General features: G+C 39.4%; 1 protein-coding gene across 1 annotated transcript; it reads right to left on the minus strand.

Moving 5' to 3' along the window:
- Positions 1 to 63: 63 nt before the first annotated feature.
- Positions 64 to 12,369, minus strand: LOC111497815 (protein MODIFIER OF SNC1 1-like). The gene is made up of 11 exons (XM_023148776.1): positions 12,066 to 12,369; positions 10,768 to 10,844; positions 8,409 to 8,489; positions 8,220 to 8,264; positions 7,677 to 8,049; positions 5,812 to 5,914; positions 4,777 to 4,833; positions 3,369 to 4,677; positions 3,041 to 3,296; positions 425 to 2,934; positions 64 to 323 (listed from the first exon to the last, which is right to left on the minus strand). The coding sequence occupies exons 2-10, from the start codon at positions 10,797 to 10,799 to the stop codon at positions 535 to 537; spliced, it is 4,656 nt and encodes a 1,551-aa protein (XP_023004544.1). The 5' UTR covers positions 10,800 to 10,844; positions 12,066 to 12,369; the 3' UTR covers positions 64 to 323; positions 425 to 534.
- Between the last annotated feature and the right edge of the window lie 98 nt (positions 12,370 to 12,467).

Raw genomic sequence — 12,467 nt, forward strand, 5'->3', positions numbered from 1 at the left:
AGATCTTCGAGTAAGATCCTCTTTTTGGCTAAACTGTAAAAAAAAATATATTGATACCAGCAAGGTTTCAGAATGCTTCTCTAATTCATTTCCTCGTTCAAACAAGTGAGGGAAATAAAGAGATGTCATACATACAAGGCTAAAAGAAGTGGAGTGGAGAAAGGAAAAAAAAACAATTGTGTGAAGGGTCCGTCCCAACATGTAACTTGTGAGCACAAATTGAACTGTTCATATCAGAATAGCCTACAAAATAAACAAGTCCGGGAACCTCTATCCAACTTCAAACAGTTTCTCCTGCACCGTCAAATATGGCTCCTACTACCCTGCTCAATGCAATTCCACACCATCAGCTGTTTAGCTTTAGAAGACATTTCTCAAGTAATATCCAAAAAAACAAAAACGAAAAGTAGTATTTCTCAAGTACCTGATGATCCATAGAAGATCAAGCTGCTACGTATAAACCAGGGTGGTGCGGATCAAATATAGAAAATGTAATTGGAATCACCAGATTATGCTAAATATGAAGATATCTAATCAAACTGGTCCTCCACCTTCTTGCTTGTAAAAGTTCCCACCATCTCTTCTGGATTGGCCTTGGCCCCTCTCTATGTACCTTGATCCTGAATGCTGAGTGGTATTATCCTTAGGTCTATCCATGTTCGGTTTTCCATTGTGTGGCCCAACTGGTTGGTACTCGTACTGCAAATTTTGTCTTTGCCTGTCCCTATTAGCAGGTGGAAAATTCTGCTGCTGCTTACGATATTGAAACGAATTCCTTTCCCGACGAGACTCCGACCCTCTTCCAAATCGGTTATTGATCTCATTACCTTTATGGTAAAATGAAGGCAACTGTTGCTGGCGTCTCACATCTGAATTTGCTGGAGCAACCTCTGCATTATGGATTGGACCTTGAGTTGGGGAGTATGGACGGTCTTTACGGGAAGAAATTTTCTTATCTCCCCCGAACCCATGATGCCCAACACTTGCTCCCTCTTCATGATTTTGGGCCACACCATCACTCGTCTTTGTGCCATGTGAAGATAGACTAGATCCCGTTTTATTAGTTTGTGCAGCATCAGCATCAACATTTTGATCACCTCTAGCCTTGCTACCTTGATGATTGTGGGGTTGAACCATCCATGTTTTGGGTTGCCAATGAGATGTCGAACGTTCCCCGACACCCCGACTTTCTTTAGCAGCAGCTGGTGCATCCTTTTGATCCACTTCAGGCATCGAAGATTCAGAGGAAATTTTTTCGTGGTCTCCACTTCTAAGTTTCCTTTCATTTAGATCATAATTGTTCCCAATACCCTTGTGACCCTTAAATTGGGATCGTTTTCCCCTGCCAGTCACTCCCTGGTCTCTTCCAAGGACTGCAGTGACAGGTGGGATAGAGGCGGAGTAGTTGGGGTCATTCCACCCTTCAGGTGGATCCCACTCATCAATCTGACTCACGAACTCATTGGTGGAGTTTCCAGCAGGCTTCTCAGGTACTTGATACTCACTTGATTTTTTAACATAACTACCAGCATTTGAAGCATAAGATAATTGATCTTGTAAACCCTGCCCATATTCCGTTGCTCCCCGTTGCCGCCATGAGGCGTGTGCCTTGCTTTGTTTATGGTGCCTACCATCCCCATTTCTGTGGTCTGTGGAAAATCCCATACCTGAAGCAGCAACACTGGATCGAGTATTATCAGAGCTTTGAGAACTCGAATCTGCCTTATTATCATCTGGTGCCTGGTTCATGGGCGAAAAATCTTGATGGAAGGTTCCTTGCTGTGCCATTTCTTTGGCTACTGGCTTCGGTACGTATATCTCCCTTTCAGCTCTCTTATTTTTTGGTATATTCTGCACTTGGTTATCAATCTTTACAGATGAAGCAACAGCTTCAGCTTCATTCTTCTGAACAGCTTCAATGGAAACTTCACATTTGTTGAGAGATCGCACTGGGGCCCAGACAACAGAATCACCGCCGTGGATTTTTTCTCCTGGTTTATTTTGTGCATTTCTCGGCATCCTGCGAGAATGCTGAGACTTCCACTGACCATTACCTTTGCCATATGTCTCTACAACTGGCAACAGAGGTTGCTGCAAATTGAACTGATTATCATCTCTATTAATGGGCAGTTGTGGATCTGAAGGTGGATTCATTACTGATTGAGAAGCCGTTTGTTTATCATATTCCGTTGTAGGAGTTGCTTCTTTTGAAACTTGAGGTAATGATGTAGATATTGAGGCCTCTTCCACTTTGTGCTTGTTCTTCCCAGTCTTGTTATGTTTCTTTCTTGTAGGTGTCGAAGATTCAGCAACAGGATCTACATTGCTCGACTCCTCTACAACTGAATGAATGTCAGCAACAACGGTCTGACTTTTGGATTCCTTAACTAAATGGGGAAGCTTTTCAGTTTTGTCAGATGGAGTATTTGGTTTCTGTTTATTTCCTGTACGCTTGTGCTTCAAGGATGCACCGCCCCCATTTACCTCAGAGACGTTCTTATTTTGAGCTGCATCCTGCTCAATAGGTCTTGATTCAATAGGTCTTGATTCAATAGGTGCCACAACCTTTTCCTTATTGCCACTACTTTGATTCTTCGATGATGTATTTTCTGATACAATGGGAGAATTCTTGTCAGTGCCCATAGTTGACTCACTATTGTTAGCAACCACGTGCAGATCAGAAACTGTGTTATGCTCTCCAGATATCATATCAATCGTTCTTGGGTTACCATTTCGAGGTTCTTCTATCTTATTTCTAATGGCATCATTAGATGCATTTTCAGACCACTGAGTTGGCCCTTCCACTGCTACTGTACGCCTGTTCAACTCTTCAAGTTTTGCGAAGGCCCTGGCCTTCTGTTTTCTAGTCCTTTCCTCCTCTTCCTCCTGCAGTTGTTTGGTGCGTTGCTTTGCTAGCTCTCTCGTCTTTGTACGCTGATCAAAACAAAACAGAACAATATTTAAAAAAAAAAAAAAAAAAAAAAAAAAAAAAAAGAGAAGTACACCAAAGAACTAGCAACCACATAAATTAAACATGTACCTGAGCTTGACTATCTTTTGAATCACCTATGGATGGGGCAGGTACATCTCCATGGCTATCAGAAGGAAATGACTCAGCCTTATCAATAGCCCCTAAAGCGCTGTGGTCTCTCGCAAGATCAGAACTTTCCTGGGGAGTAGCCATCATGCCTGGGGAGTCCAACATGGGTTTTTTATGCCACCCTTCAACCTCTTGCGTATTGACTTTTCCTCGACCATGATGATCATTTCTCCCTTGCATTCCACGATTAGACCTCCTGCAGATTTGAAGAAATATTACATATTCTCAACATCTTCAACAATTTTAATCAAGCAGGACTTGAACAAACCTGTGAACGGGTGCTCCGCTGTATAATTTAACGTTCCTATCACCAGTGGACAAGCTCAATTCACAGGAGGCAGGGTCTATGACTTCATTAAAATCCCTATTTTGAGGAAGAACAGTACTCACACCAGCTTCATTGGCAACAAAATGATCGGAGTGCTTATCTTTAGATTGAAGCTCATTTGGTTCCTCCCTGATGGAAATAGGTGCATCATCATGTCGCACATCAGAAGCCCGGGCTTTGGCATTTAGTCCCTCAATCTTCTGAATCAGACTTGAATCTTTTGTGGCAGGAGCCAGTGATTTGGAAACTTCAGAGAAACCAGAAGCAGCAGCATCTGATTTTTCTAGTAAACCATCACCAGTCCTCATGCTTCCACAGGACTTCCCTTCGATATTTTCAGAAGATTGAGCTTTATGGCTGGCAGAAGCCTGAGCAAATGGTTCCACCCGAAATGTTCTTTTCCTCACATCAACTTCCTTTTTATGATCCCAGTCATTCTCCCATGGAGACGCCCTCTGTTGGTCAGCCTTCTCAAGAATCAACTGATTAGTATTTGTTGGGTTTACCCTATTTTCTTCTTCTTCGTTCTTACCATTCAAGTTTCCCTGCTGCATCAGAACCTTGTATGGTCCTTGATTATCACAAGGAAGATCAGGTTCTACTTGTTCTGGAACCAAAGCCTTTCCACTAGAACCATGTCCACTGGATAAGCCATGGGAACTTGCAGGCTCAGAGGCACTTTTGCCCTGGCCCAAGTGCCTGTTGTAACCAGCAGGTCCAGCAGGCCCAGCAGGCATTCCCATAAATGGAGCGTCTCTATCATTCGAATTACAGTAGCCCATGGGAGGACGGTAATACCCCTCATAGGTAACTGGACCTGGGTAAAATCCAGGCCTAATTGACACACCTGGGTGAATAAAACCATCATGCATAGGAGGTCTGTATATATCTCCAGTATTAGGATGGGGACCCCTGGGTCCAGTTCCATGAGGAGCGTGGGGATTTGGAAGGCCACCAGGGGGAATCTGAGGATAATACAGAAATGGATCCATAGGGAAATTACCAGGAGCAACTGGAGTTCTATATGGAGGACCTCCTTGTGGAGGACCTCTATACCATACACCACCTTGAGGATTGTTTACTGGAGATCCATGCCAGCCATCATAACGTGGGGGAGGAATATTTGCACCAGGGTAAGGTTGGGGATGCCCCACCCATTTCTCTGCATTTGGCCTAGATCCCTCATCGTTGTGCGGAAGATTATCACTTCTCAAGGTATAAACACTTGCAGTTACATTTTCAGGATCATCTGAAATTTAAAATAAAAGGATAGAATTTACAGATGGAATTGGCAGTAGGCAAACAACACAACAATATCCTGATTAGAAGGAAAAAAAATACCACATACCCATTGCCGAAGTTCCAGTCGTCTCTTTCATTGTTGCTCCTCCATTGGGCATATTATCTGTGAAAAGGAAAATTTATGTCATTTTACATAGGAAATGGAATGTGATTCTTTAGTTTAGGCCCCATTTGATAATTATTTGGTTTTTGGTTATTGGTTTTTAACAATTAAGCCTATAAATACTACTTCCACGTATGGGTTTCCTTGTTTTGTTATCTAGTTTTCAAAATCCAAGCCAAGTTTTGAAGCTAAAAAAATAGCTTTCAAAAACTTGTTTTTGGCATTGGGCTCATAATAAAAGTTATATGAAGAAAGATAAAACCTCTGGTAGAGAGTGCTCACGTACAATTTCCACCAAACCAAAAATAAAAAACCAAATGATTATCAAAATGGCCTTGACAAATCAATATACAAGTAATAACGAAAAAAAAAAAAAAAAAGCATTATTTGTTTAAATGACGAGAACAAGACAGAAACTGATCTTGACTAGTAAGGTGTCTTGGAAAATTTAAAATCCACCAGTTTGCTCACCGAAAATCTCACAGAAAGATGATATGACAAAAACCTGAATTGTAAGCAGAAAATCTCGGCTAAAGAACAGTTTTTTTTTTTTTTACAAGAAATGAAACAGTTAAAATCATAATAATACAAACTATAATAGAAATCATATCATGAACTTCTACCCAACAGGTGATATGATATTTAAACAATCATTGCACATGCATGACGTAACTTAAAAACAACACCAGGCTTGATTAACTAAAGATATCAGAGAAAAACATCAAACTTTACGCAACAGATACTTCAAGCTCTCTAAATTCATTAAGGATTTTTCAAACTGATATAAAACAAACAAGTTAAGCAACATGTGAAACAAATTAAGAAGCATCCCTTTAATAATTAAACTTAATGAGCTAGAATTAATATAACATGGACCAAACCAGATTGAGCACCAAACATGAAACAAGTTCACAAATACAAAATATAGTCCTTTAATGGTAAAAGAGATTTGAGTTCAAGAAACCCATAAACATGAACCTTGTGACTCGGCACCCTTTCCTACACATTCTTTTTCCGAACCCAGCGTAGGAAAATCTCCAGATGTCAAAGAAAACCCATCACTCTTACATGGCATTGTTCCCTACATGCACAAAAATTTATGGATGAGACCATTTCAGACCAAGCTGGAACAAGGGAAGTCACTGAAGAAGGAAAGGCAGTTGACAGTAACTTGCTCCCAAGTATTGACAACATTGGATATGGTCTAATATCTAAACCACCTGTCTAAAACAGTTCACTAAACCCCAACCCAACTCATCTTCAGGTAGCATTTATCTACGCTATTAGCATAAAAATAAATAAATTAGCATCAAGTAGAGAGAGGAAGTAAAATAAAGACATTTCCACTGAATAAAGACTCAGAAAAAGCATATGATCATGTGAAGGGAAGTTCTTGGACAAAATTCTCAGTGGAAAAGGTTTCAATTCTTAAAACGGAGAACTTGGTAGGAAATTGTCCACTGCCAACTATTCAATTTCTCGCCAATTCACTCGCTAGTTTTAACAAATAAAATAATGTAAAAATAACCATAATAGCAATAATTTCAATGAAATCGAGTTTTGCATAATATTAGGTTTGATCAATCCACGAATTAATCATTGAACAACTTTGCCAAAACTCACAAATTTCAACAAAAGTTAAGCTCTAATAGTGATTTTTCTAAAAATTTGTATTGTACTTGTGCTTTATAATTCATTGAATACATGAAGATACACTTTTTAATGATATTTCGAACAAAAACTTATTAGAGGATAAAAATTGCAACAATTTTTAAAGTTTAAGATTAAGATGACAAAATTCGTCTAAGTTTGAGATGCAATTCAATGAAATTGAAAGTTTAAAGTAGAAACTGATACAGCTTGACACATTGAGGTGGTATGAATTGATTTTTCCCTAAATTTTGTTTTATTTTATTTTTGTAGATTTTATGTGAGGATGGGTTGTAGAGTCCAACTTCCAGAGTATCCTTGCTTCAAATTGGCACACTCTGGTCACAATTTCTCCACCTTTATTCCTTAGCCCTCCACACAATTATCCACTCCCCTTCCCGCTATTACTCAAGGAATCAACCTCTCTTTTGGTCAAAGTGATCAAAATGCATGGACTTAGTAAGATTTTCACACGTAATCCGTTGCACTTAAAGTTGGATTATCCCACTTCCCTTCCCCCAACTTCTTCTATCTTGCCAGACAAGTCTGAAAGATGGTTTGATTTATTTCATGGCTTGGCATTCCTCGTGAGGGATAACACCTTAGAACTTCATTCAAGGAGCCTTTGCTATTGTTCTTGGCCCAAGTGGTGTGTCTTGTGTAAATTAGCTGCTAAAAGTTTGAACTGCCTTTGGTGGCTTAGTTAGACTCTTTTTTATATATGAAACTAAGAAAATTGTATGAATAGCCAAAAAAAAGTAATATCCTAAAAGCCTAAGGGGTGGACCTTTGGTATTTCTATGATTAAGTGATCGAGCAGGGAGATATGGAGCAACAAAGAAATGGAGGGCCTTTTGGTGTTTAGAATAGGTTGTGTTGTGGGAGAAGATGTGAGACTCATGACAATTTAACGTCTTTCATAGGGTCAATCCTATTCAAAAACAAATTGTAAGTATCATTTATTCTTAATTACCGGCAGATGAAGCTAATTTCAGTAAGAACATGTTTTTGTCCCTCCTTGTTGTTTAGGCCTCTGCTTTTTGTAGCTTTTCATTGTCCTATCATTATCTTAATCAAAGATGAGGTTTTAGTTTCATATTTTAGGAAAAAAAGGTTGCATAATTGGTAAAGCAAACATAATTGAAAAAAAAATAACACAATTAAGATAAATATACAGGTTGCAAGCACAATACCACTTTCTCTGTAGTCACAGCAGAATTCCAAGCCACTGGATTTTCAGAAGTCTCCGCAAATCGAGACAATTGTGAACTACTAGACTTAGTTTCTGCACTCTGAGGTCGTAAGGATGCGAGTGATGCATGATTTAACGTCACAGGCCCAGAGGCAGATGATGGTCTAGAACTTGGGCCCCACGCATTACCATGAGGTTCAAGGGACCTGTCACTACCAGCAGTTGATGGACGAGTGCCACCACCAGCAGATGAAGGGCGGCCACAGAGATGGCTTGGCGAACTAGAAGCACTTTCTGTATTTGGAGAAACTGATGAGGAACCCCATGCATTTGTTGCAGATGAAGTTGATTTATTGCCCCAACTGAGGGTACCCCTGTCAAGTTTGGGGGAAATAGACACAATTCAATCCAACAAACAATCAACCAGGAAACACATAAAAAGGTTTGTGATAGAATTACTTAGCCAAAAGATACATTTTTTTTAATAACATCTGAAAGAGACAGAAATAGAGAGTAATAACCAAATAAATAACTGCATACTCACTTGGGTACAATTTCCACATTTGGGTCCAAACCATGATTTTCTAACCTGAAAAAGAGGGAAAGGACATGATTTCAAAGAGAAAGCAGCATAATAGGTTAAATAGGAATATTCGTATCTAATAGCAATGAGTCAATGACAACATTGAGATAACAAATGAAAACAATGATAGTTGATCAACGAAGCAAATACCTTTGACTGGGTAAGTTTATAGGTTTTGGAACTGCAACCTTTCCTAAAACAGTCATCCCACCTCGTCTGGTTGATGTCCACCTGCCAAATATGGAAAGAATAAGATGTTTGAAGGATTCGCTTTAGGCTACATCAGATTATTATATATTAACAATAGAAGATACACACATGTTTTAAAACCCAATCCCAATACCAGAATCATTTCTAGGACAAAGTCTGCTACATGAATAATTTTCCTTCAAAAAGAGCAATCCAAGAACAAACACTTCCACTTCGCTCATGCCTTCAGTGGAGTATTCTTTTTCTTCCTAAATAAGCTGGCAAAGACTGTCATGTACTTCTTCATTGCTAGTTCTCATCTTTTTGTGGAGTAAACTTTTTCATTTATTTCAGTGTTTATCTGACTTGCCAATAAATAAAAGGTATAGCGAACTTTTTCATTTACTAAGATCGTGCCTATTCTATAGAATAGTTAGCTACAAAAAAAAAAAAAAAAAAAAAAAAAAAAAAAAAAAAAGACACAAGGATTTAAAGNTAGGTTTTTTCAGACACCATTGACACACTAAATAACATGAAGAGTTCCTTGATCAAACCACTTTTTCCTTTCTTGCTAGAGATAGGTTATAATTACTAGGTGGTAGGCTATTTACACTATTCTTTAAGAGAGTCATAGTATTGTCAGGGATGTAGCGATGTTGAAGGGGGATGGATCAAGTTAGGTTTTATGCCTCTGTTTGAGCTCTTCACAACAACAAAATTTGTGAACCCCACTATTTATTTCTTTTGGCTGGGTGGAAAACCTTCTTGTAGCTCCCCTAGCATTGACAGGGTTCTACCCCTAGCCATCCCTTCCCTCGACAGTCTCCAACATACATGTGTGCATGTATAACATTTCAACAAGCCTTGCAAGTCTCCTATTTTGTTTATGAATAAGTGAATCCAATCTCTCACTGCAAGTCATCCAGTGTAAAAGAAAATCTCAAGAATTGTGGAAAGGGGAAAAACGTTCGGTTCTGTAATTACATATTATTCAAGGCATTTATATAAGTTCCAGCAAACAGTGTTGTTAGACGAACACGACTCTCCACAATGGTATGATATTGTCCACTTTGAGCATAAGCTCTCATGGCTTTGCTTTGGGCTTTCCAAAAGGCCTCATTCCAATGGAGTTAGTATTCCTCACTTATAAACCCATGATCATTCCCTAAATTAGGCGATGTGGGACTTTCATCATCCAACACCTCCCCTCGAACAAAGCACGCCTCCCCTTAATCGAGGCTCGACTCCTTTTTGGAGTCTTAGTCATTTTTGACTGCCTTCGTACCTTCGAGGAGGCTTGACTCCTTTTTTCTTTTTGGAGTCCTTTGTTCGACATTCGAGGATTTGCCAATCTATTGACACGGCTAAGTTTAGGGCATGGCTCTGATACCATGTTAGACGAACACGACTCTCCACAATGGTATGATATTGTCCACTTTGAGCATAAGCTCTCATGGCTTTGCTTTGGGCTTCCCAAAAGGCCTCATACCAATGGAGAGTGTATTCTTAGATTATAAACCCATGATCATTCCCTAAATTAACCGATGTGAGACTTTCATCATCCAACATGTTAGACGAACACGACTCTCCACAATGGTATGATATTGTCCACTTTGAGCATAAGCTCTCATGGCTTTGCTTTGGGCTTCCCAAAAGGCCTCATACCAATGGAGAGTGTATTCTTAGATTATAAACCCATGATCATTCCCTAAATTAACCGATGTGAGACTTTCATCATCCAACACCTCCCCTCGAACAAAGCACGCCTCCCCTTAATCGAGGCTCGACTCCTTTGGAGTCTTAGTCATTTTTGACTGCCTTCGTACCTTCGAGGAGGCTTGACTCCTTTTAGAGTCCTTTGTTCGACATTTAAGGATTTGTCAATCTATTGACACGGCTAAGTTTAGGGCATGGCTCTGATACCATGTTAGACGAACACGACTCTCCACAATGGTATGATATTGTCCACTTTGAGCGTAAGCTCTCATGGCTTTGCTTTGGGCTTCCCCAAAAGGCCTCATTCCAATGGAGTTAGTATTCCTCACTTATAAACCCATGATCATTCCCTAAATTAGGCGATGTGGGACTTTCATCATCCAACAAGTGTCAGCGGGTAGTTCAAGGGATTTCCAGAAGACCTTCATCCATCATCCGTGCTTAAAGCCGTTTCTCGCCCAAGCAGAATCTAATTACTAAATGCATGTGATGGTTGCACATCAGATCAAAAATAATGAATGAAAACAAAAAATTCAATGGATCCAAATTAATTAAATACCAACATTGCAAGTAGCAGTAATACAGCAGGAAAGTAACGAATTACCTCCTTTCTCCAGTCAACATACTTGACGTCATGATTGAACAGTTGCAGCAAGGTCATTCAACCGAAATTAATACAACCTGAGGAAAAATTCCATCAATACATTCACTAGTAATCACGAGCATCAACTATAGGAAATGTGAAGGAAATTTACGTGCATATTTTTATCATCCAGATTCACCAATAAAACCTTACAAAATTAATGAGATCAATAAGCTAGCCAAAATAAACACAATAACAGAGTTCCAATCAGATTTTGAACCACCTTAAGATGGAAAGCCATCATGGGTTAATAGTCCTTTTTAGGATCCACTATACGCAACATAATTAAATTGGTAATCAGTGCGGTCAAATTACACATTCAGGAAACCAATCCTTTCATCTTGGTCGTAACCTTTAAATATACACTGAAGTCTCAAACACTATCCGAATTGAATAAACATTTCCAAACTAATTAATCAGTTTCTGCTCAATTGAATTTGGGCATCCAAGATCGATGCATAGGAGATTTAGCTTACAGGACTTTCCCTCACTAAACAAATCTTCTTTTCGATTCACAGCAACAGAAAAACAATCCGAAAATTATCTGCTGCATTCTACTGGCTCAAGCTGTGCAACATCGTTGTTATCTCTCTCTCTCTCTCTCTCTCTCTCTCTCTCTCACACACACACACACACACACACAATGGGTGCGATCAAAATGAAAAATAGGGCAACCGACCTATTCTTCACAATCAAGCATTTGCTCTAAGCTCTATATTGACAAAAATCTTATTCCCCAAGTCACAAAAATAGGGAAGATTCTCTTGCATCAAATTTATGTTCCTTGTTGCAAAAGACGATCTAAAACTTCAACGTTTCGATTCCCAGAGAAATCAATCAGTCCAACCCATTGCTCTACTGACCACGGTTCAAAACCTCTCACTGTCCCGATTCAAATATGCTCTATAATCCGACGAAGTCATGCCGCAATGGAAAAAAAATGTAATTACGGCTTCGACGGAGAGAAATTTAACAGATAAATACGGAAAATATAACATAGTATTATAAACCAGACTAGTCCGGCTCCGACCCTTTAAATAACTTATGTAAACCCCTGGTGCCGCAGGTACTTTGCTAACTGATTAAACATAATTAGAACTCTGGAAAAGAAAAGTAGCCAAACATACAAGGAGCAAATTTCCGTTATCATCCATACTTCATCCGTTTTTCTTTTCCAACTAGTTTTCCCTTTTCCCAAAAATCAAACACGCGAAAATTGCTAGACGATTCGAAGGTGAAATTAGCGGAGAACGACTTAACTGAGATAAAACAGGCTTCAGATGCTCCGTACAAAACCTAGAGAAGAAATGGGGCGGAAGTAGCTGGTCGATATTTCAGAAAAACAAACGGATTATGGAAACGGGGAAGACAATAAGCAAACGGAACCTCAGAATCGGTCGGAGATCGCGATGGGGGGTTCCGGCAAGGAGATCTAGGCAAATGAAAAGCGCGAACTCGAGAGTGACGGACCGATCGGAGCAAAAATATATGGAATGACGGGCGGAAAGGGTAGACAGCAGAGGAGGAGTCCGAGAATGGACGACGAGTTGTTTTTGTTTTGCCTTTGCCCGTGATAAATTGATAATATAGATATTAATAAGTCATGAGATGTTAGAGTCTGCAAAATAAATAAATTAATTAAATTAAATACCCTCCTATTT

Source organism: Cucurbita maxima, unplaced genomic scaffold (assembly GCF_002738345.1).
Source record: "Cucurbita maxima cultivar Rimu unplaced genomic scaffold, Cmax_1.0 Cma_Scf00002, whole genome shotgun sequence".
In the NCBI taxonomy this organism is placed as follows: domain Eukaryota; kingdom Viridiplantae; phylum Streptophyta; class Magnoliopsida; order Cucurbitales; family Cucurbitaceae; genus Cucurbita; species Cucurbita maxima.